Raw genomic sequence first — 26,465 nt, 5'->3', positions numbered from 1 at the left:
AAAACCTGCTCCAGAGCGCTCAGGACCTCAGAATGGGGTGAAGGTTTACCTTCCAACAGGACAACGACCCTGTTGCACACAGCCAAGACAATGCAGGAGTGGCTTCGGGACAAGTCTCAATGTGCTTGAGTGGCCCAGCCAGAGCCTGGACTTCAACCCGATCTAACATCTCTGGAGAGATCTGAAAATAGCTGTGCAGCGAAGCTCCCCATCCACCCCGGCAGAGCTTGAGATGATCTGCAGAGAAGAATGGGAGGAACTCCCCAAATACAGGTCTGCCAAGCTTGTAGCGTCATACCCAAGAAGTCTCGAGGCTGTAATCACTGCCAAAGGTGCTTCAACAAAGTATTGAGTAAAGGGTCTGAATACTTATATAATTGTGATATTTTTTTTATTTTTTTATTTAATACCTGAATGCACTGTATATCAGTATATAGAAGGACGTCATGGGAATGTTGTTTTTGAGGCTAAGTGTGACATGTTAAAGTACTGTAAATGTAAAATAAACTCTCCAAAACTGTCTCCCTAAAATACTCAGACAGACAATGAAAGCAGAACACTATTACTTTATTGTGGAAAAAAAGCAACATTGGGAAAGTTTATACTGGCGCATCGTTTAAGCAAAGGCTACAAATCTTGATAATTTATACAAATACAACAACTTTCAAAAAATAAAACTTTAATTTAGTAAACTCTCCGAGTGCTCCGTGAGTATGATTCAGCAATACAACCCACCGCTTGAAATCCCTGAGCAGAGAGACAGAATGAAACACTTATTTCCATCTTCATTCATACTATAATTTGTTCATAAACAATTTATCCACAAGAGAAATTAGCACAACTTGTGATGGGGGTTGTAGGAGTGGGGTGGAAGGTGTGAAGGTAGAATAGTTTATTGTGATAACCTAGTTCAACATTTCACTATAACAGACAGATAGACATGGTGACCATAGCTATATACAACACAGTGTTGTACAGTGTTGTGCTGTATGGTCAAGACCATCACAATCGTCAGCACTGTAACAACCAGTAAGACCATCCAGCTCCAGCCAGACACAGTGCCATGCTGTGACTCCAATACTGGCAGACAGACATGAGAACAGAGGTTACGTACAGAGTGGAACAGGGCAACTATCATTTTTTTTGTTCAAGAAAGAACAAGGCAACTATCAGACTACTAACTTCATAAAGCACTGGATATGACTTCGGATGGATGGGGTGACTGCAGAGACAGCAAAAGAACAGCAAAAGAAATGGCAATATTTTAATACTTTTGACTTTTTGGTAGCCATTTAATTTATTGTCTATGATGAACTTAGTTTTTTTTAATCAAATGCAATATCTTAGCATAATCAAGATACACCTGTCAGAAAATGGGGTTGAGAATCACATAGCTGTATAATCCTTTTTCAGTCATAATGCAAGGCAAAGTCTTCCAGACAAACGTGTACAGGTATATCACATTTCTTGAAGGGAAATGGATCAATATTTATCTTACGAACTTCCTTCAACATACATTTAAAAAGATAACACAGTACCAGCTGGTTTATATGCCAAGATAACACAAAGAAATAACTTACAAATATTAAACCGCCCGGTGGTTGTGGGCTTCTTTACCATAAACATAAATGTCATAGCGGGATCATCTCCAAAATACTTTTTCTTCCTTCCAAATGTAAGTTTTTTAAACGGTGGTAAATGTTTTAATGACAAGCACCAAGTAGATGTTAATTACACATAATATATACAAAATGGACGTTTAAGACCAAAAAGAGTGAGAGAACATTATGTATTGATACTATGGAAAATACTTAATATCTTACAGATCCTGAACCTGCTGGGCACTGACCTTCCCTTGCAAGTCAGACTATTGTCTCCATTATAATGTATGTGGCTTTGTACTGTATATATTAAACTTCATGTATACATACAAATAAAATAACATTTATGTTTTCAAAGCAATATTACATAAAAATATTCCCTCAGACAAACTATAGCTGTGCATTGTTATGTAAAGGAGTGCATCGATTAGACAGCTATTTTGGTTAGGAGATTTCAGTCATCAGTAATGGCTTCCAACTGTCCTCTAATCATGTCTGAAGACAGGTCATCAGTATGAATCACGAATGAAGGGGAAGTCCTCAGTTCTCTGGTAATGTCCAAACCTCCAGCTAGCATGCCAACTTATAGGGGCTAATGTTAGTACCATCGGAAGTTAGTTGGCCATTTCCTTTCATAACACATTACTGTCCTCTAAGACAAATATCCAAGGACACATGAATAGCCTACACAGGAGCCATGTGATGTCTCTCTATGAAACAACAAGCTTATTGAAGGAATGTGAAATTATCTGCTACATTTACATGGAAAAGTTTCACACCTTCAATTAGAAAGGAATAATAGAGTTTGCAAATAATGACAGACATTTCTTTCAGTTCAAAGTCATTTCATCTTTCCATCTGACAGATGTATTGGCATTTTATTTCACAACTACCACTGTGTTTTTTGGCAACAATTTTATTTTACCTTTATATAACTAGGCAAGTCAGTTAAGAACAAATTCTTATTTTCAATGACGGGTTCCCTTTTTATCACTCAATGATGCTCAACAATCTGCTACATATCGTTTGCAGGCATGGTGCTGTAGGTCTCAATGTCCAACAACATGTCAAATCAGTGAAATCTCATAGGCATTCGGAATCAATAATTTATCAACCCTGACCTCCACTAGTTGCCTACTGGGCAAAAGCCGGTTGAGTCAAGGTTGTTTTCATGTAATTTCCACCCCCAAATTCTACGTGATGACGTTGAATCAACGTGGAAAACAGATTGGATTTGAAAATAGTTAACGTAAGGCAATTGTCTTATTTTCACTCTTTTTACTTAAATCCAATAACATGGTGATTTTGTTGTTGTTGATTTCACATTGAATTCATGTTAGTTGACAACTCAACCAAATGTAAATCAAAACTAGATGTTGAACTGATGTCTGTACCCAGTGGGAGTGTTACATTTGTGAACAACTGATAAAGCTGTTTACAACTGATAAAGCTGTAAACTCCAATACCATGCCACGAGTTCCACTGATATGCACAGAAGCCAATGAACTGGCTTCAGACGAAAAACGTAATTAGACGGTGAGTAAAAGTAACTTCAGAGGGCAGCGCCTTGGGAAGTTTTTTTTTCCTGTCACTCGCACACACTTTTAATCTTGCACTGTCCCAGGACAAACGTTGTCCTTAAATATTTTTTAAGAATCTATAACTAATTCAAAACCTAATTAACCACAAAATATGGCCCACTTCAAGTTAAGTGCTCTGTTCAAGAATCACAGATCCTGGGAGAGCACCCTTTTTGGACAAAGTTCCAGAATGTCATCATCCAATGTAGTGCTCCTCACAACAGACAGTCACGAGGAGCGTTCTGCTGTCCTCCCCCTTCCTCACCTTCCCAGTCTCTCCTCCCTCTCTCCTCTGAGGGTGAAGCAGCCACTTCTTCCCCAGGCTTGCTGCACAGATGGCTTGCTGGCTGGAGAGATAACTCAGAGCTAACTCAGCCCCATGGTCCTGAGGCCCTGTTTCTCCATGATGTTCCACAGCTTGCGCAGGTTGGACTGGGTGATGGTATCGTCTGGTTTCAGCTGCAGAGCTCGCAGGTAGTTGGTCTCCGCCTCCCGCAGCTTCCCGTTGAGATGGAGAATGGCCCCTAGGTTCATCAGGGCTGCTGGGTACTGGAACACAAGAGCAGGACAGTTCAGTTCAGTCATTCTCAGAATCACATCTCACATAAGGCAACACTACTTAAAATAATGGTTATCTTTGGTTCTTTATAGCACCATTTCTTCTAGCAGTATAGAAAATCTTTGTTCAAATGTCACTCTGAATGGTGTCTTCAGTAATCGCTGACACTAACAGTCAGAGATGGATATGAAGGGGAGTGAGTATGTGGTTGGGAGTGGAGTAGAGTGCTGAGAGCACAGTCAGGCCTATTGAGGCAGTAGCAGACGTGGCAGGAGAGTAACAGTCTCCTACAGTACAACTCAGTCAGAACCCCCCAGAGCTGTTAGCTCATTAAAACACTTTATTAACCTCCCACTAACAGCCTCTGTTTTGACTTTGGAATTAATTGCATAGATCATATATAATGTTACAACATCCCAAGGCTGACAGCCATAAAAAGATGTTTGGATATAAATAATGCAAGTTATGTCATATCTACTTATTTTATGAATCTAGACTTGGTCGGATACATTATTTAATAAGAAAAGCACTTCTCGAAAAAGACGGCATGACAGTCCACTAACAAGTCCTGAGAAAATATTGATAGGACAACGATTAAAGTTGAAATAAAGTAGCAGAACAGTTTTAATCACATAGAAATTGGTGGGGTTGTTTGACTAGAATGGAGGCATTTTATTGCCTGAAACCAAGCTCTACCTCAATACAGAATACTCAACCCTCTTTATCATACAGGCCTACTCAACATGCTTTCAGTTGACCTATTACAATAATGTCTGATTGCCAAAACAGAGGACAAATGTCATGATACTGTAGGTTAATTCAGTCAGCCAATAGGATATAGTAGTCATTTTTCAGACCTTAAACTAAATCAGTCTCAGTTAACAGGACCAATCGCCAAAGTTACACAGCATACTGTGACAGTAGTGATATGCTGTTGGACCAGCCATCTAGACCGCCCAGGCCATAGTGCCCTTCTCAGGGGGTGGTGTCAGGACTTCTCAATGTCCCTCTGTTTGGGGCTCCATATCTGAACCCAGCTCTTTGAAGTGGGACACATTGATTAATGTCTTTTAATGCATTTTCCTGCTGATGCCATGAGGTAAAATACCAGAGTCAGTTCAAGTGATGTGTCACACGGGATCGTAAGAGAGTGGTGTTCAGGTCCCAATCTAAATCAAAACAATCCAGGGCAAAACAAGACCAAAACAATCCAGAGAGACGTGAGACCAAGGAAGTGTCTCATGTCTCATATTCATTCAGAAGATAATGAATTGTACTTGTGTACCGTTACGCAACTGTTACAGGGTAATAACACACAGCATTATACTATGGTTGATTAATTACTGTTTTGAATGTAAAGTTCAGAGCATGTCATGAGAGAGATCAAAATAATTCTAACTAAATAATGACACATACTGGGTGAGTTGCTGAACTGCACATGCATTGTTTTTTTCTGATCGTTTTTTCTGATTTGCTATTTGTCAAATGTAATCTGTCTCAATAAAAAATATCAATAACAGTTTGTAAAGTCATAGAATATAATTCTGCTTTTTTGGTGACTTATAAGTAATTATCACACATAGGTATTTGCCTCATGAAACGCCATGTGTTTATGTCATCATGGTTTGACATTTTCACAAATTTCACCAAAAGTTTATAAAATACTTCATTTCTTCCCCTCAGACCATACACCACTGTGGAGTAATACTGCTGCCAATGCTGTAGCATGGCAGGGGAAAAGTGTCTATGAACGGAATGGGAAATGCTGCGTGGCAAAGGTTTACACATTTCTACATGGACCCTACTATCCACATTAGTATAAACAACAGAGTCTTGGTGATATATTAAAAGTTGACATGAAGAACTTAAATCTCTGGACTCAATTCATGTCCTTAAAACAAAAATATTTTTCACCTTGCATGTTGTAATTGATGAAACAACATCAACTGTGTGGAACAAATAGAAACTGGACTAGTAATTCCAAATAATGTTGTGTGCTAGCTAACAATAGATACAGGTACTGTAACCGCCAAAATAAAGGAAACACCCAACAGAAAATGTCCTAATAGGGCGTTGGGCCACCACGAGACACCAGAACAGCTTCAATGCGCCTTGGTATAGATTCTACAAGTGTCTGGAATGTGTCACCATTCTTCCACGAGCAATTCCATAATTTGGTGTTTTGTTGACGCTGTCTCAGGTGCTGCTCCAAAATTTCCCAATTGGGTTGAGATCCTGTGACTGAGTCACACACACACACACACACACACACACACACACACACACACACACACACACACACACACACACACACACACAGCCAAATATATTTTATATTCATGACTTCGTCGCTGCTCACGTGGCTCCCTTTGTGCACTGAGTGATAGTGTGCATGTGATGTTGGTCCGTATAAACCAGATATACCGTCCATGAATCAAAGTATGTGAGTTGATGTAAAGAATATTTACTGGTCTGTGGTGTGTAATGAGGAGCAACCAGGCACTGCAGTTGACATATTTATGAAACGGACTGTAAAAGAAAATTACTGTAAAAAATGTTAAATCTCTGTGGATTGATGAGAAATTGAAAAATGTTATGGTTGAGAAGGACGAGGCAAAAAGAATGGCAAGTAAGTCAGGCTGCGTAACTGATTGGCAAAGCTACTGCAAATTGAGAAATCATGTAACAAAACAGAACAAAAAAAAGAAGAAACTACACTATGAAACCAAGATAAATTATATAAAGAATGATAGTAAAATGCTTTGGAGCACCTTAAATGATATATTGGGAAAAAAGGCAAACTCAACTCCCTCATTCATTGAATCTGATAACTCACAAAACCCACTGATATTGTCAATTACTTTAATGATTTTTTCATTGGCAAGATTAGCAAACTTAGGCATGACATGCCAGCAACAAATGCCGAACCTACACATCCAAGCATTGTAATTTTGAATTCCATAATCTCGAATTCAGAGTGTGGAAGAGGTGAAAAAAGTATTATTGTCTATCAACAATGACAAGTCACCTGGGTCTGACAACTTAGATGGAAAATGACTGAGGATGATAGCGGACAATATTGCCACTCCTATTTGCCATCTCTTCAATCTAAGCCTACAGTAAAGTGTGTGTGTCCTCAGGCCTGGAAGGAAGCAAAAGTCATTCCGCTACTCAAGAGTAGTAAAGCACCTTTTATTGGCTGAAATAGCCAACCAATCAGCCTGTTACCAACCCCTAGTACACTTTTGGAGAAAAAAATGGTTTGACCGGATACAATGTTATCTTACAGTAAATAAAAGCACATTTGATAGGGAAGGGCATTCAACATGCATGGCACTCAGACAAATGACCGATGATTGGCTGAGAGAAATTGATAATAAAAAGATTGTGGGAGTAGTTTTGTTAGACTTCAGTGCGGCTTTTGACATTATCAACCATAGTATGCTGCTGGAAAAATGTACATGTTATGGCTTTACTGCTATACTGTGGATTGAGAGTTACCTTTCTAACAGAACACAGAGTGTTTCTTTAATGGTAGCCTTGCCAACATAATCCAGGCAGAATCAGGCATTCCCCAGGGCAGGATGGTGGCAAAATTGCTGTTATAACATTTATCCAGTGTATCTATGCATTTAACTAAAGTCACAATGTACTAATGTGACTTGCTCCCTCTACTAGAACACTCCCCTTTGTCTAAGTGACTGACTCATGGTTCTGGACTTAAGGCCACATTTAGCAGTAGACTGGACTAAGCTCTGAGAGACGAGCAAGACAAATGGTTTCGGTTCCTTTTAGAAACAGTGTCGAGACAATGAGCATTTAGAAATGGCGTGACATTTATCAACAAGAACTCATCACAAGCAACCGCAGCTTCTCATAGTTCTTTGGCTGTACATTGGGGTCACCAACCAGTGCTTCCTCATGGCTATTGTTCTGTTTGGTTGTCACACCACCCAAAGGGGGGTTGTACTTTTATAATAAAAACCTTTTGAGAGATTGTTAACCACTCCAGAATTGCAATTCTTTAATAAAAGTTGTTGTTTGAAGAATCTACAGTCTCTCTTCTTTTCTGGTTAGAATTTCCATGACAGTAGTTGTCTAGGCCCCTTACTTTTTTTCAATCTTTACTAATGACCTGCGTCACTCAACATTATACACATCAGCTACTACAGCGAGTGAAATCACTGCAACACTTAACAAAGAGCTGCAGTCAGCTTCAAAACGAGTGGCAATAAATAAGTTAGTCTTAAATATTTAAAAATCTAAAAAAAATGTATTTGGAACAAATCATCCACTAAACCCTAAACCTCAACTAAATCTTGTAATAAATCATGTGGAAATTGAGCGAGTTGAGGAGACTAAACTGCTTGGAGTAACCCTGGATTGTAAACTGTCATGGTCAAAACAGCTAAGATAGTGAGAAGTCTGTCCATAATTGTCACGTTCTGACCTTTATTTCCTTTGTTTTGTCGTTATTTAGTATGGTCAGGGCGTGAGTTGGGGTGGGCAGTCTATGTTTGTTTTTCTATGATTTAAGGATTTCTATGTTTCGGCCTAGTATGGTTCTCAATCAGAGGCAGGTGTCATTAGTTGTCTCTGATTGAGAATCATACTTAGGTAGCCTGGGTTTCACTGTGTGTTTGTGGGTGTTTGTTTCCGTGTCTGTGTTTTTCACCACACGGTACTGTTTTGGGTTTCGTTCATTCCACGTTTATTGTTTTTGTATTCAGTTGTTCATGTGTACTATTTCTTATTAAAAGAACCATGGACACTTACCACGCCGCATATTGGTCCTCCGATCCTTTTCGCCTCTCCTCTTCGGAAGAAGAGGAGGAAATCCCTTACAATAATAAAGTGCTGCTCTACCTTCTTAACAGCACTATCAAATAGGCAGGTCCTACAAGCCCTAGGTTGGTCGCACCAGGACTACTGTTCAGTCGTGTGGTCAGGTGCCACAAAAAGGGACATAGGAAAATTGCAATTGGCTCATAACAGGGCAGCAAGGCTGGCCCTTGGATGTACACAGAGAGGTAATATTAATAATATGCATGTCAATCTCTCCTGGCTCAAAGCGGAGGAGCGATTGACTTCATCACTACTTGTGTTTATGAGAGGTATTGACATGTTGAGCTGTCTGTCTAAACTACTGGCACACAGCTCGGACACTCATGCATACCCCACAAGAGATGGCACAAGAGGTCTCACAATCCCCAAGTCCAGAACAGACTATGGGAGGCACACAGTACTGCATAGAGCCATGACTACATGGAACTCTATTCAGGATCAAATAACTGATGCAAGCAGTAAAATTAGATAAAAAAAACTGATAAAAAAACACCTTATGGAACAGCGGGGACTGTGAAGCAACACAAACGGACACAGAGACATGCATACACATGATAACATGTGCACTATACACACACATACACATGGATATTGAACTGTAGCTTTGTGGTAGTGGTGGAGTAGGGGCCTGAGGGCACACAGTGTGTTGGGAAATCTGTTATGAATGTATTGTAATGTTTATTAAATTAATAATAAAAACAGAACACAAATACAAAAACAGATTACTTTGAAAACAACAGTCAGACATCTTGGAGACAGTCTCCAGTTCTTATTAAACCTCTGTGTTTAAACCCCCTATCCTCCTTTGAGAGCCCTCTTTCAAAGTCACTGAGTGCACATCTTCTAACCATGGTAGCCAAAATAATGGGCAACTGGGCATTTGTTTTTATACATGGCCCTAAGCATGATGGCGCCGGAGAAGAAGGCAGACGATTTACATGACCCCAACCGATTGTGTTTTTTTGTTAGTTTATTTGTGTTGTTTGAAACATTTTTTTAAATTATTTTGTATATAATGTTGCCGCTACAGTCTCTTATGACTGAAAATTACTTCTGGACATCAGGACTGCGATTACTCACCGCGGACTGGCAGAATCATTTTTTTCCTTTAACGGGTCTGACGATATACTGCTTTCTCGGGAAAAGACCCAGATCCCTGTGATTTGCATAAAGAGGAGAAGAAGAAAAAGGGGCCGGAGAGTGGGCTGCCTTCTGAGAATTTGTAGGCGATCGAATAAACCCCCACTTCCGTCCATTCTGCTAGCAAACATGCAATCTTTGGACAATAAAATAGATGATCTACGCGGAAGATTAAACTACCAACGGGACATTCAAAACTGTAATATCTTATGCTTCAAGGAGTCATGGCTGAACAACGACACTATCAACAGCTGGCTGGTTATACGCTGCACCGGCAGGATAGAACAGTGGCGTGTGGTAAGACAAGGGGCGGCGGACTATATATTTTTGTAAATAACAGCTGGTGCACGATATCTAAGGAAGTCTCAAGCTATTGCTCTCGCCTGAGGTAGAGTATCTCATGATAAACTGTAGACCACACTACCTACCTAGAGAGTTTTCATCTGTATTTTTTTTATAGCTGTTAACATACCACCACACTAAGCACTAAGACAGCATTGAATGAGCAGTATTCTGTCATAAGCAAACAAGAAAACGCTCACCCAGAGGAGGCGCTCCTAGTGGCCGGGCACTTTAATGCAGGGAAAATGTAAATCCATTTTACCAAATTTCTATCAGCATGTTAAATAAGCAACCTGGACCACCTTTACTCCACACACAGAGATGCATACAAAGCTCTCCCTCACCCTAATTTTGGAAAATCTGACCATAATTCTATCCTCCTGATTCCTGCTTACAAGCAAAAATTAAAGCAGGAATCTCCAGTAGCTAGATCAATAAGTGGTCAGATGAAGTGGTCAGATGAAGCAGATGCTAAACTACAGGACTGTTTTGCGAGCACAGATTGGAATATGTTCCGGGATTCCTTCGATGGCATTGAGGAGTACACCACTTCAGTCATTGGCTTCATCCATAAGTGCATCGATGACGTTGTCCCCACAGTGACCGTACGTACATACCCCAACCAGAAGCCATGGATTACAGGCAACAACCGCACTGAGCTAAAGGCTAGAGCTGTCACTTTGAAGGATTGGGACACTGACCCGGAAGCTTATAAAAAATCCTGCTATGCCCTCCGGCGCACCATCAAACAGGCAAAGCGCCAATACAAGACAAAGATAGAATCGTTCAACACCGTCTCTGACGCTCTTCGGATCTGGCAGGTCTTGCAAACCATTACAGACTACAAAGTAAAGCACAGCCGAGAGCTGCCCAGTGACACGAGCCTACCAGACGAGCTAAACTACTTCTATGCTCGCTTCGAGGCAAATAACACCGACACATGCATGAGAGCACCAGCTGTTCTGGAAGACTGTGTGACCATGCTCTCCTCAGGTGATGTGAGTAAGACCTTTAAACAGGTCAAGATTCAGAAGGCCGCAGGGCCAGACGGATTACCAGGAAGTGTACTGCGAGCATGCGCTGAACAACTGGAAAGTGTCTTCATTGACATTTCCAACCTCTCCCTGTCCAAGTCTGTAATACCAACGTTTTAAGCAGATCACCATAATGCCTGTGCCCAAGAACACTAAGATAACCTGCCCAAACGACTACCGACAAGTAGCACTCATGTCTGTAGCCATGTTGTGCTTCGAAAGGCTGGTCATGGCTCACATCAACACCATTATCCCAAAAACCCTAGACCCGCTCCAATTTGCATATCGCCCCAAAAGATCCACAGATGATGCATCTCTATTGCACTCCACAATGCCCTTTCCCACCAGGATAAAAGGAACACCTATGTGAGAATGCAATTCATTGACTACAGCTCAGCATACAACACCATAGTGCCATCAAAGCTAATCAAAAAGCTAAGGACCCTGGGACTAAACACCTCCCTCTGCAACTGGATCCTGGACTTCCTGACAGGCTGCCCCCAGGTGGTAAGGGTAGGTAACAACACATCTGCCATGCTGATCCTCAACACAGGGGCCCCTTAGGGTGCGTGCTCAGTCCCCTCCTGTACTCCCTTTTAACTCATGGCTCCATGACCAGGCATGACTCCGACACTATCATTAAGTTTGCCGATGACACAACAGTGGTAGGCCTGATCACTGACAACGACGAGACAGCCTATAGGGAGGAGGTCAGAGACCTGGCCTTGTGGGGCCAGGACAACAACCTCTCATTCAACATGATCAAGACAAAGGAGATGATTGTGGGCTTCGGGAAAAAGTGGACCGAGCATGCCCCCATTTTCATCGACGGGGCTGCAGTGGAGCAGGTTGAGAGCTTCAAATTCCCTGGTGTCCACATCACCAACAAACTAACATGGACCAAGCACCCCAAGACAGTCGTGAAGATGGCACGACAAAACCTATTTCCTATCAGGAGACTGAAAAATTTGGTATGGGTCCTCAGATCCTCAAAAGGTTCTAAAGCTGCACCATCGAGAGCATCCTGACTGGTTGCATCACTGCCTGGTATGGCAACTGCTCAGCCTCCGTCCGCAAGGCACTACAGAGGGTAGTGCGAACGGCCCAGTACATCACTGGGGCCAAGCTTCCTGCCATCCAGGACCTCTATACAAGGCGGTGTCAGAGGAAGGCCCTAAAAATTGTCAAAGACTCCAGCCACCCTAGTCATAGACTGTTCTCTCTGCTACCGCACGGCATGTGCCAAGTCTAGGTCCAAGAGTCTTCTAAACAGCTTCTACCCCCAATCTATAAGACTCCTGAACACTTAATCAAATGGCCACCCAGACTATTTGCAATGCTCCCCAATACATCACATTTACACCGCTGCTACCCTCTGCTGTTATCACCTATGCACTTTAATAACTCTACCTACAGTGGTTCCTCCTTTAAAAGTTGTGTCATACTGCAGCACACCTTGCGGGCTGCTGCAGCATTCTATGGCACATTATTTAATTGTCAGCCATTTTTACGTTAATGGAAGTTAGTGCTAGTTTGATTTGATAGTCTCCCATATTGGCATTACATGAGAATTTAAAACCTTTTTTGTAATAACATAGTACATGGGATGATTAAGAAATTTGGCTTAGTTATTTTGATTAATATTATGGTGTTTCTATTCTGAGAAAAATGAAAAACAAAACTCAGTGTTTACGTTAGGATGGAATTGCGCTGTACAACGTGACGGTCGGGAGAAGGCTACAGCATAAGGGGATTGGTGTAACACCTGTCGTCGGAAGGAGTGGACCAAAGCGCAGCGTGAAAAGTGCTCATGATGTTTTTATTATCAAAAAACAATCAAACAAAGTAACAAAATGAAAGCAAACAGTTCTATCAGGTAACAGAGACTAAACAGAAAATAACTACCAACAAACACAGGTGGGGAAAAGACTATCTAAGTATGATTCCCAGTCAGAGACAACGATAGACAGCTGCCTCTGATTGGGAACCATACTTGGCCAAAACAAAGAAATAGACAACATAGAATGCCCACCACAAATCACACCCTGACCTAACCAAATAGAGAAATAAAACGGCTCTCTAAGGTCAGGGTGTGACAATTGGAGGATTCTAAATTAATATCTAAGGGGCATAATATTTTCACACCCTAATTGTAGTTAACCAATACTCATTTCATCTATGGTAGGCCTACAGTATATATACAAATAATATTTTCAATGACGTGACAATAATTACATTTAGAGGATTGGGGGACTCTAAATTAATATCTAAGGGGCATTTTCCATTAGGATCTGTGAGAATATCTAAGGGGCTTCTATATAATTCTAAATTAATTAATAAGAATAATAATAATAATGACTTTGTTTAAAAAATGACTATTGATGATATTTTGGAGATTTTGTTTCCCATTAACCTAGAGTGAGCGAGAAAAAGGCCATTCTTGAACATGGGGTAAGACATTCTCACTAATTTGTAAATAAAGCCAGTTTGTTATTTAGAATGATTTATTTCTGGAGAAATCTAATTGTATTATTTAGCAGACATCACTTGCTTATATTCCATCAACAAATATATTTTAAGAATACTTAAGTCGACCCCCTACTTTTTCGAACATTCTGTTAAAAATCGGGGCAACATTTCAACGTCCTGCTACTCATGCCAGGAATATAGTATATGCATATGATTAGTATGTGTTGCATGCTATCAGATAATAGCTTCTCATGCTTTCGCCGAAAAGCATTTTAAAAATCTGACTTGTTGGCTAGATTCACAACGAGTGTAGCTTTAATTCAATACCCTGCATGTGCGTTTTAATGAACGTTTGAGTTTTAACGAGTACATTTAGCATTTAGCGTAGCGCATTTGCATTTCCAGGTGTCTAGATGGGACGTCTGCGTGTCGGGTGGGAGTAAGAGGTTAAGAATATCATGGAATATAACTGAACATTTTAATTTCTCCATCCTTGTCTCAGAGCAGCGCGAAACGGTTCTGAAATAGACGTCCACAGCGGGAAGGCAAAATATAACGATATTTTGGAGATTATTTTGTTAAAAAAAAAAACTACAGTGAGCGAAATATAGCCCTGCTAATAGCCATAATGACCATGTGTGTTTGAAAGAGTATTTTCCAGTAAGCAACAATTTGTTCGCCTTCATTAGACAACTTTGTTGCAAAATATTTCTGTAAATCAGTGTTATTTATTCCCATAGTAATTTGTTATGGATCCATAACTACATCAACATCTGCATTTTGAAAGAGTATTTTTATGATTATTTTATTAACGAAAGCATAAAGATAGTGATGAAGAAATACAGTACTGTACATTTGGATAATAAAGCATTTAAACATTTTGAAGATATAAGCATGCTCCGTTCAAAAAATGCAGAACTAAGAACAGATATAGCCCTTGGTTCACTCCAGACCTGACTGCCCTCGACCAGCACAAAAACATCCTGTGGCGGACTGCAATAGCATCGAATAGTCCCCGCGATATGCAACTGTTCAGGGAAGTCAGGAACCAATACATGCAGTCAGTCAGGAATGCAAAGGCCAGCTTCTTCAAGCAGAAATGTGCATCCTGTAGCTCTAACTCCAAAAAGTTATTGGACACTGTAAAGTCCATGGAGAACAAGAGCACCTCCTCCCAGCTGCCCACTGCACTAAGGCTAGGTAACATGGTCACCACCGATAAATCCATGATTATCGAAAACTTCAACAAGCATTTCTCAACGGCTGGCCATGCCTTCCTCCTGGCTACTCCAACCTCGGCCAACAGCTCCGCTCCCCCCGCAGCTACTCGCCCAAGCCTCCCCAGCATCTCCTTTACCCAAATCCAGATAGCAGATGTTCTGAAAGAGCTGCAAAACCTGGACCCATTAATCAGCTGGGCTTGACAATCTGGACCATCTATTTCTGAAACTATCCACCGCCATTGTCGCAATCCCTATTACCAGCCTGTTCAACCTCTCCTTTCATATCGTCTGAGATCCCCAAGGATTGGAAAGCTGCCGCAGTCATCCCCCTCTTCAAAGGGGGAGACACCCTGGACCCAAACTGTTACAGACCTATATCCATCCTGCCCTGCCTATCTAAGGTCTTCGAAAGCCAAGTCAACAAACAGATCACTGACCATCTCGAATCCCACCGTACCTTCTCCGCTGTGCAATCTGGTTTCCGAGCCGGTCACGGGTGCACCTCAGCCACGCTCAAGGTACTAAACGATATCATAAACGCCATCAATAAAAGACAGTACTGTGCAGCCGTCTTCATCGACCTGGCCAAGGCTTTCGACTCTGTCAATCGCCATATTCTTATCGGCAGACACAGTAGCCTCGGTTTTTCTAATGACTGCCTTGTAAACTCTCCTTCCAGACTCATATCAAACATCTCCAATCTAAAATCAAATCTAGAGTCTGCTTTCTATTCCGCAACAAAGCCTACTTCACTCATGCCGCCAAACTTACCCTAGTAAAACTGACTATCCTACCGATCCTCGACTTACTTTTATGCTCTTTTGCACACCAGTATCTCTACCTGCACATGACCATCTGATCATTTATCACTCCAGTGTTAATCTGCAAAATTGTAATTATCCGTCTACCTCCTCATGCCTTTTGCACACAATGTATATAGACTCTTTTTTTTCTTTCTACTGTGTTATTGGCTTGTTTATTGTTTACTCCATGTGTAACTCTGTGTTGTTGTCTGTTCATACTGCTATGCTTGATCTTGGCCAGGTCGCAGTGGTAAATGAGAACTTGTTCTCAACTAGCCTACCTGGTTAAATAAAGGTGAAATAAATAAAAATATTTATTCCCATAACTAAATAAATATCGGCATTTTGAAAGAGTATTGTTATCATTATATTTAAAGATGCCATTATTAGTTACATTGTTTTAGTTTGAACGTGCAGACTGGCACTAAGAACAGAACATCGGGAACGTTTACCTAGTCAGCGCCATTATTAGTGCAATGCCCCTTAAATATTTTGGAGATTTTCAAATAACGTAAAATAAGCGAGAAAAAGGCCATTCTTGAACATGGGGTGATATTGTTACTAATTTGTAAATAAAGCCAGTTTGTTATTTAGAATTATTTATTGATGTTTTTAGAGGGAGAAAACCAAAAAACCATGAGTCATCTCATGGGTTTCCCTGTGAAGGCCAGCACAGGTATTGAACCAGCATCTGTAGCAACACAGCTTGCACAGCTATGCAGTGCCGTAGACCGTAGCGCCACTCAGGCGCTGTACAACATGACCGGTTGGGATTGGCCGTACTACAGTAAAAGCAAAATAATCCTAACAAAATAAAATAATAAAAACCTTAGTGTTACAAGAGTTTTAGTAAGTAATACTGAAGTCGTGCACAATTATCAGTTTCTATTTAGGTTTATGTCGCCCATTCTTTGTCAGTTAGAGACACAGTAGGACCCAAAAGCATAATCAGTGCTCTAACTCCAAGATGGCAGCATGTCAAGCTGTTTGTCTGTGACTAGTACATTTTAACCTACTAATGACCTATTTATTTATGGTTGCGTAACTTCGTTGTTGTGTAGTGCAAACTATTTTATTTTTGCTGGTGTAAAGATCACGGGTCCTCCTCAACTCAGCACTTCATTACTTGAAGTTTACCAAAGTAACCCTATCTCTGGTCTGAGTTCCTCCTTCGTCTGCGGAGTGGCTTGTCCAAGCTGCTCCTTTTTGCTCTTCGCTTGGCTGTCAGTGGCAGCTCAACAATCTCAACGTTCTCTCTATAGACCTCAACACCCAATCTACTCACACGCGCAAACACTCACATTCAGACTCATACATACACAGAGAGTCTCTCTCTCCCCTTACCTTCGTTGGCCTCTAATTAAAAAAAAAAAATTGTCAGAGAAAATGACAGTTTTCGTGGTATTGCTTTGTGCACTGACTTTACTGAACTCTGGAGAAAACGAACATTGTCGCTTGGGTGAGTACATTTGACAATGTGCTCTCCCGTCCAGTGGACATTTTGTCTGCAGGAACTCGCTCATTTTCACGCGGTCCACTCGTCCAGTACGAATTTTCACGCGGTCCAATTGAACAGTACGAATTTGTGTCACTACAAAAGTCTAATGGTTTTAAATGACTGTTTTGTATTGTCTGGAAACTCACTTGTAGAATTCGCTTGCAGTAGGTCTCTTAAAAAAGAGAAGCCGTGCAAGGTGCCTAGTAATTCTTATTTTTCTGGGGGTGTGGCTAGATATGTAAAAATCTGAATTCCATGTAAGTGTGGCAAAGTCTGAAACTATTTGTAAACAGTTGGAATTTCTTGCTTTGAATATTGAGGTTTCAAAGGGCCTCTCTATAACTGTGATTGGCTGTTATAGACCACCCTCTGCTCTCTGTGATGCATTTTCTTCTTTGACGTACCTTATGTCTAAACTTTTTTACAGTGAAATGATCTTGATTGGTGATCTCAACTGGTGTTGGTTAAAGTCGATGTCTAATGATTTAAAAATGTTTTGTAATTCTATGAATCTTACCCAGTTGATTAATTTACCCACTCGCCCAAATCTTAAATGCCCAGAAAAATCTACCCTGATTGATTTGATATTGACAAATGTTCCACATGAACATTCCGCGGTTGGTGTTTTTTGTAATGATTTAAGTGACCATTGTGCTGTTGTTGCTGTTAGAAATAATAAGATTCCTAAGACAAACCCACGTTTTATTCGTAAGAGAAATGTGAAGTGTTTTAATGAGCAAGCTTTCTTTCATGATTTGTTTTATTTTGACTGGAGCAAGATTGAGCTTATCCCTGATGTGGAAACTGCCTGGAAATTCTTTCATGATGGTTTTTCCCAAATTGTAAACAACATGCCCCATTCCACAGGTTCAGGGTTAAAGGGCGGGATAATCCATGGTTTTCTTCTGAGCTGTCTTGTATTATTCACGACCGTAATCTAGCCTGGGCTAAAGCAAGGAAATCATGTTCTGATGATGATTGGCTTATTTTTAGGCAGTTACGAAACAAGTGTTATTTTCTTCTCAGGAAGGCCAAGTCTGAATATTTTATGTCTGTTACCACTGATAACCTGAATGACCCTAGAAAGTTTTGGAAGGCTATTAAGTCTATGTCTGGTAACAGTAATGTTAATGAATTACCGTCATGTGTTTTGAAGGACTCTGTTGCTATATATGACAAAACTGAAATGCTGAATTGTTTCAATGAGCACTTTGTATCATCTGGTAGGCTGTTTGATTCAGTGTCCTCTGTCTCTGTACAACCCTGTGTGGATGAACCAGTGAGAGCTGGTCAAACTTTTAGCTTTTTGCCATTCTCAGTCCAGGTGGTACATAAAGCCGTGAAATCCTTAGATCAGAGAAAGCCTGCAGGTCCTGATCTTTTGGATCCCTGCTTTTTAAATCTGGCAGCTGATTTCATAGCTGAACCACTTACATCTCTGTTAAATCTAACCCTGGAATGTAATGAAATTCCAAAGATCTGGAAATCAGCATTTGTCCTACCACTTTTAAAAGGGGGAGATCCAACTCTTTTAAATAATTATAGGCCAATCTCAAAGCTGTCCCCCCTGGTGAAAATACTTGAAACCCTTGTAAGTGAACAGCTAAAATAGTTTTTATTTACTAACTCTATTTTATCAATGTACCAATCGGGCTTCAGGAAGAAGCATAGCACAATTACAGCAGCCATGAAGGTTTTAAATGATATCACTGAAGCCCTTGACAAAAAACAGCACTGTGTCTCACTTTTTATTGATCTCTCTAAGGCATTTGATACAGTTGATCATGCTATACTAAGGCAGAGATTCTCGAGTGTAGGTCTTTCGAAGCATGCAGTTGCATGTTTTGCTAACTATCTTTCTGATAGAACTCAGTGCACTCAATTTGATGGGCTTATGTCTGTTAAATTGTCTGTCTTGAATGGTGTGCCCCAAGGCTCTGTACTTGGTCCTCTCTTATTCACTACTTATATAAATGATTTAGACAAAAATGTCCAAAATGCACAACTTAATTTTTTGGCTGATGATACTGTTATTTACTGTTGTGCCTCGTCTCTTACAAAAGCTTTCCAGAACATGCAAACTGCTTTTTATACTGTTCAACATACCTTGTGTCAATTGAAGCTTATCCTCAATACTGACAAAACTAAACTAATGGTGTTTTCTAATGCAAGAAATAGACCTATGAACCTTTCACCTATTACTTACTACCTGTTAGGGCAAGGAGATTGAGGTTGTAACCTCATATAAATATCTTTGAATTTTAATTGATGACGGCCTCTCTTTTAAATTGCATGTTCAACAATTTAACAAAAATAATTAAGCTGAAATTGAGATTTTATTTTAGGAATAAGGACTGTTTTTCTTTTGAAGCCAGAAGGAGGCTAGTGTCAGCTACATTTATGCCTTTACTAGACTATGGGGATATTTTATATATGAATGCTTCCACTCAGTGTTTGAGATCAATTGACACTCTTTACCATGGCACTTTGAGATTTTTTAAAACTGCAAAACCCCTACACACCACTGCACTTTGTATACCAGGGTTGGCTGGCCTTCTCTAGTCACTCGTAGGCTCAGTCACTGGTATACTTTTATTTACAAAGCCATTTTGGGTTTACTACCTTTTTATTTGTGCATTTTTATTGTTCAGAAATGTGGTGAGTACTCTCTTTGTTCGCTGGACTTCCTGCTAACTGTTCCAAATGTCCAAACTAAATTTGGTAAAAGGGCTTTTATGTACTCTGCGCCATCGTCTTGGAACACCTTACAAAATACTTTTAAACTGGAAGAACTTGTCCCGATTGGTGTTTTTAAATCACTGATGAAGGATTTTGAGGCTGATTCCCTGACCTGTCAATGTTTTTATTTGCTGTTTTATACTCTTGTGAATTCAATGGTTTTTACTAGATTACTTGTAGTTATTCCTGTTGTCTGTCTGTAATTTTTTTGTAATGACTTGGTGCTGCCTATCTTGGCCAGGGTGCTCTTGAAAAAGAGATTTTAATCTCAATGAGCCCTTTCTGGTTAAAAAAAAAAAAAAAACTCCCACTTGCGCTGGCCAGGAGCAATAAGAGGTGACACAGGGTACCGTACTAAACCACAAATGACCTCTAAGTCACGTGGCGTAAGCTCGCGACTATTAATGGAGGAACCACTGTACATATTACCTCAACTAACCGGTGCCCCCGCACATTGACACTGCACCGGTACCCCCCTGTATATAGTCTCACTATTGTTATTTTACTGCTGCTCTATAATTACTTGTTACTTTTATTTCTTACTCTTATCCATATTTTTTTTAAACTGCATTGTTGGTTAGGGGGTTGTAAGTAAGCATTTCACTGTAAGGTTGTTGTATTTTCATTTGATTTGATGGGATAATTAATGCTTAATTAACTCAGGAACCACACCCGCGTGGAAGCACCTGCTTTAAATACTTAGTATCCCTCATTTACTCAAGTGTTTTATTTATTTTGGCAGTTACCTGTATGTCTGACCCCTTTACCCTTGGCCCTAGAAGCGTTACTCTGAAGGTATGCAACCTAAAATACTTCTTATGTCATGGTGACAGTGAACTACAATTCAGGCATTTTTGGTCATCTAGTCATGAATGAGGTCCTGGAATTGTGGACATAAAACCACAGACTCTCTCCCATTGTCTGGCCATTTGTCTTGCTTTGTTCACAGTAATCTGAGCTGTGTTACCTGCAGTAGAAGTCGTGTTCAGCTGTGCTTTGCTCTGCACTGGGCTGTTCTGCTCTGGTCTCAGACACTCATCATCTCTGTTTTTCCAGTGTCAAGGTTAGATGAGTGATGCTCCATGCATGAGCATTTCGATGGGAACAATATGTCCAATATCGCCTCTTCTCTCATAGGGGGAATTAAATTGATAAATAAATCAAACTTGCCTGTGGAATAATCTCATTGTCCCTTAGAGAGCCCCGCGTATCCCTTAACAGATGTAAGAAAACACATTGGCTACAGTGGCCGGGGCCAAAGTAAAGGCTGGCCTGACCAGGAATTCCCACTCCCGCTTTCTCCAATGTGTTAAAGCGTTTAATTGCCAGAAAAAATAATAATTTGTGATTTCATCTTAGAAGTGCTTCGGTAACCACAGACTGCGGGACTGGTACTTTTGTAGCTAAAGCAATATCCTCTAGCAGAAGAAGTAAAAACATTTCTATACGTTTAAATCACATGAGAAGCCAGATTTCATGGTTAAACGGTCATGGTACTTTTTTTTACTGGCTTAAGTAATAAATTACCCTGTATTTGACCCTGCAATTGATGGGTCAAAGCGCGGGATAAGATTTTAGGAACCGATTTGCAGGACGGAGTGTTTTAACTAGAACACAGAAAATAATAACCATAACTGACCACAACGAAATGTAACTCCTTTAAAAAGAAAGCACATAGATGGTCTCCTGAGTGGCGCAGCGGCCTATGGCACTGCATCTAGGTGCAAGAGACGTCACTACAGTCCCTGGTTTGAATCCAGGTTGTATCACATCTGGCTGTGATTGGGAGTCCCATAAGGCGGCGAACATTTGGCCCAGAGTCGTCTGGGTTTGGCCAGGGTAGGCCGTCATTGTAAATAAGAATTTGTATTTAACTGACTTGTCTAGTTTTTATTTTTTAAATATATGTGATATGAAAGGGCCACACGTTGGTAGTGGTGAAATACCGGCTACATGTATGTTATTGTTCTTCTGTGGTGTTGTAGTGGTCTGATTGTGTGTGAGGTGGCATTAGCCCCATTTTACCTCCCCGGTGTCATGTGGCTCGTTAGTGTTACAAGGTCTCAGGTGTGAATGGGGAGCAGGTGTGTTAAATTTGGTGTCATCGCTCTCACACTCCCTCATACTGACTGGTCCCTGGAAGTTCAACATGGCACCTCATGGCAAAGAATTCTCTGAGGATCTGAAAAAAAGAATTGTTTCTCTACATAAAGATGGCCTGGGCAATAAGAAGATTGCCAAGACCCTGAAACTGAGCTGCGGTGGCAAGACCATACAGCGGATTAACTGGACAGGTTCCACTCAGAACAGGCCTCGCCATGGTCGACCAAAGAAGTTGAGTGCACATGCTCAGCGTCATATCCAGAGGTTGTCTTTGGGAAATAGACGTATAAGTGCTGCCAGCATTGCTGCAGAGGTTGAAGGGGTGGGGGGTCAGCCTGTCAGTGCTCAGACCATACGCCGTACACTGCATCAAATTGGTCTGCATAGCTGTCGTCCCAGAAGGAAGCCTCTTCTAAAGATGATGCACAAGAAAGCCTGCAAACAGTTTGCTGAAGACAAGCAGACTAAGGACATGGATTACTGGAACCATATCCTGTGGTCTGATGAGACCAAGATAAACTTATTTGGTTCAAATGGTATCAAGCATGTGTGGCGGCAACCAGGTGAGGAGTACAAAGACAAGTGTGTCTTGCCTACAGTCAAGCATGGTGGTGGGAGTGTCATGGTCTGGGGCTGCATGAGTGCTACCGGCACTGGGGAGCTACAGTTCATTGAGGGAACCATGAATGCCAACATGTACTGTGACATACTGAAGCAGATCATGATCCCCTCTCTTCAGAGACTGGGCCGCAGGGCAGTATTCCAACACGATAACGACCCCAAACACACCTCCAAGACGACCACTGCCTTGCTAAAGAAGCTGAGGGTAAAGGTGATGGACTGGCCAAGCATGTCTCCAGACCTAAACCCTATTGAGCATCTGTGGGGCATCCTCAAAAGGAAGGTGGAGGAGTGCAAGGTCTCTACCATCCACCAGCTCCGTGATGTCGTCATGGAGGAGTGGAAGAGGACTCCAGTGGCAACCTGTGAAGCTCTGGTGAACTCCATGCCCAAGAGGGTTAAGGCAGTGCTGGAAAATAATGGTGCCCACACAAAATATTGACACTTTAGGCCCAATTTGGACATTTTCACTTAGGGGTGTACTCACTTTTTTTGCCAGCGGTTTAGACATTAATGGATATGTGTGGAGTTATTTTGAGGGGACAGCAAATTTACAAAATTATACAAGCTGTACACTCACTACTTTACCTTGTAGCAAAGTGTCCTTTCTTCAGTGTTGTCACATGAAAAGATATACTCAAATATTTACAAAAATGTGAGGGGTGTACTCACTTTTGTGACATACTGTATGCTGCTCTTCTTTCAGAAAAGCATGCATCACAACTTTGTCCATTTGCACAATTTCTCTCGTTCACTTTTGCTTGTAAATGTCTACACTCACTGAAAATTACATTCGGTAGCTACTAGCTATGCTTGTATAACTTTATGAGCTGGATTTGCCTGTCTTTGCAATGAGTTTTGTTATTTTTCGCTCATTAGCATTTAGCTATGTGATTTCTCTATTAGTTTAGTTCTGATAATAGAGGCCTGGTGGGCTTTTCTTGTGTTTTTAGCGACCCCTTGTGTGATATGCCGGTAATACCGTGAATCCTGGGATGAGTGACGGCCGGTATGACGATATGAAAATCTGTATAATGCCCAAGCCTAGTTGGTTGTCTGATTTGCAATTCTGTACTTTACCATAATATTTGGGTGTGTGGTGCATGTGTGTGTGACAGAGAGAGAGAATGAAAGAGTGAGAGCAAGAACGAGAGAGCGCGAGAGGGAGAGAGAAGGGGGGTGCGACAGTGTGTAAACATGTTTTAGGGATTGATTTAATCAAACTGTCTTGAGGAAGACTAATTGAAACCAGCTGTCTGGGAAGAAAGAATCAGGGGAAGTAAAAGCTGAGACCCCTGGAGGAGAACACCTCTGGCTCCTTGGACTGAACACAATGAAATACCATCACAGGCTAGGCCTTTATATCCTCAGCCTCAGACACTTACACATGAGAGATAATGGTGTGCAAGGACTCCTGGGTAGGGATTCTACTGCTCTTCGTTCTCTTCCTGCTTTTCCTTTTAGTCCTTCTCCAGTCGAGCTTCAAAAGATCCCCGCCCCAGCGATCCTCCACACCCTCCAAACCTTTCCTCTGGCATGTAGTTGTAATGGAAGCGTCACCAGATGTGGAGTATATTAGCTGGACCTCAGAAGAAACAGCTGCTTAAAGCCATGGGAGTATGATGAGGAGGGAGCAACGACTGGCCATAAACCTACTTTATGCCACTGTAAATAGAAAGCATAGGGACCATATCTAATTGGACTGGCAAACGTAAAGACTACAGATGCTGTAATTTTATGGTGACCAAAGCAGGCCTCTGATAGGCTGGTCTCTGGACAGAAGGAGAAGGGGAGGGTTGAGGCACCAAAGCCATTGAGTTAAGCCAATCGTCCAGTCCTAAGTAAAGTGATCGGACAAGTGGACTTAATATAATATGAAAATGCCAATGCTTGAAAGTCAAGCAATCAAGCTATACAGGAGTTGAAGCATAGCATGCAATCACAAATGAAGATAGACAGGAACATTTTTCGAGAGAACAAAGGGTAATACTGGGGAAGATGGATGAACATCCTCAATCATTACCTAGCCTCCACTGTAAGCGAAATGACAAGGGGGGCATCCCAACAATGTGACCGCATTGGGCTGATACAGCCTCTGTTTTTGGACTTGGATACATCAAATGCATGTTTACATATTTGTGGATGCCAAGAGACTAAAATGTAAATATTATAATGATGATCTGTTCCTGAAATAGACAAGTACATAGGAAAGCCAATCATCTTGCTGCTCCGAGGGCAAAAATATGTCCAGAGCCACGTATATATATTATCAATAAAATGTAACAATACGGGTGCAGAGCGTTCAATTTGGCTGCTGGGGGGCAAGGAAACCCCCAGCTCAACTAAAATCATTCACAACTACATACCGTTTTCAAGGGATTGTTAAATAAATGTTATGACTATTTGGTTTTAATATCATAATATCTTGAAGAGCATTCCACATTTAGCTCTATCATCAGAGTTATACAGCAAGTAACTGCATGCTTTTTATGATCACTAAACATCAATTGATCATGTATTAGATACGTGACGGTAGCATATCCATGTAGCTAAGCAACATGTGTCATTTAGCTTGCTTCATTAGAGATTAGGCTTTTGGACAGAGCTTGACATCGGCAAATCCTCGTCCTGGTAAAGTTGTCAGTCGGACTAATGTCATTACCACTAGATGGCAAGCAAATCAAACAATATTTTAGCCATATAGCCATCTAGTTTATCCTCTGAAAGTTAGCTTGTTAACTTGCCATATTGACGTGATCTGTTATTAGCTAGATAACCCCCCAGCTTGCCCCCCAGCAGGCAAAACACTGTGCACCTTATTGTGACGTTTTATTGATAACAACCAATTTAGACAGTTGGGCCAATGTTGTTTCTGCATGAAATATTTACATGACACTACAACATTCTATGGCAGCCATGTTAGCTCCCCATTAACATTACATGGGGAATATTTAAACAATGCTATGTATAGAATGTATAGAATCAGAACAATATTCTAAAATGTGGCCTAACTCTCTAAATATATTGCTCTGATCTCAGCCAATGTTCTGACCTTAATTGTGGTTCTCACACTTCAAGCAGCACAAACAAGAACTATTCTAATTTTAGATAGCATTTTTAACAGTAAGGTTGGATAGCTTGCATCGCTCCAACACCAACTACATTATGCTCTTTCCTTTTTCCAGTTTGCTGTGGTAGGACATCATTGTGAATATGAATTAGTTCTTAATGGACCAGCCTGGTTAAATAAATTAAATAAAGGTTCAATAAAATAAAAAATAAACAGAATAACTGTGTTAGTATACAACAATCACAGTGTCTTCACAGCGGGGACTGTCTGGGGGTCTATACTATTAGTAGCACTGAGTTATGGAAATGAGTTTCACACTTTACCTTCACCTCTTTGGTGTACGGTCTCTATCAATGCATTTAGTTGAACTATGACAATAATGAGGATTGTGCTGCTCTAAGAGGGTGGGAGTTTGACTCATAAATACAAAATAGTCCATTGAAGCCAGACAGATATTTGAATGTATTCAAACAAATAATCAATGTTTTTACTCACTACCATTACATAAACATAGTGGGTAAACTGTGTAAATTGTGTATTTTGTACGTTTGTATCTACAGGAAACATTTCAGTTGGCGGAATCAAACATCAATGTCGGTTGACACTATCCAGACACACTTTGATTGTTCCTTGACAAGTGAATTCTTCCAATCAGGAACTAACATTAAGACCACAGAAGCCAAACATTCTTTCCCCCACTGCAGTTCAAACATCTGTGTTGTCAAACGATAGCCTACTCAACTATCTGGGTCTATTCATTATCCACACACCAAAGCCCTGTGACTAAGTGTTATTATCATTATTCCTTTCAATCTGACCACCCTAAAATGTCCCTGGC

General features: G+C 40.8%; 1 protein-coding gene across 1 annotated transcript in view; it reads right to left on the bottom strand.

The window, feature by feature from the left end:
* Positions 1 to 550: 550 nt before the first annotated feature.
* The window catches only part of LOC139374195 (protein O-mannosyl-transferase TMTC2-like), a 167,790-nt gene continuing 141,875 nt past the window's right edge, over positions 551 to 26,465 (bottom strand). Inside the window, exon 12 of the mRNA XM_071115216.1 lies at positions 551 to 3,730. Within this exon, the coding sequence (XP_070971317.1) occupies positions 3,548 to 3,730 (183 nt within the window). The 3' untranslated portion in view covers positions 551 to 3,547. The remainder of the gene's footprint in view (positions 3,731 to 26,465) is intronic.

This window comes from Oncorhynchus clarkii, chromosome 2 (genome assembly GCF_045791955.1).
Source record: "Oncorhynchus clarkii lewisi isolate Uvic-CL-2024 chromosome 2, UVic_Ocla_1.0, whole genome shotgun sequence".
Taxonomy (NCBI): domain Eukaryota; kingdom Metazoa; phylum Chordata; class Actinopteri; order Salmoniformes; family Salmonidae; genus Oncorhynchus; species Oncorhynchus clarkii.
The sequence above is the reverse complement of the archived record's forward strand: the minus strand, read 5'-3'. Positions and strand labels throughout refer to the sequence as shown.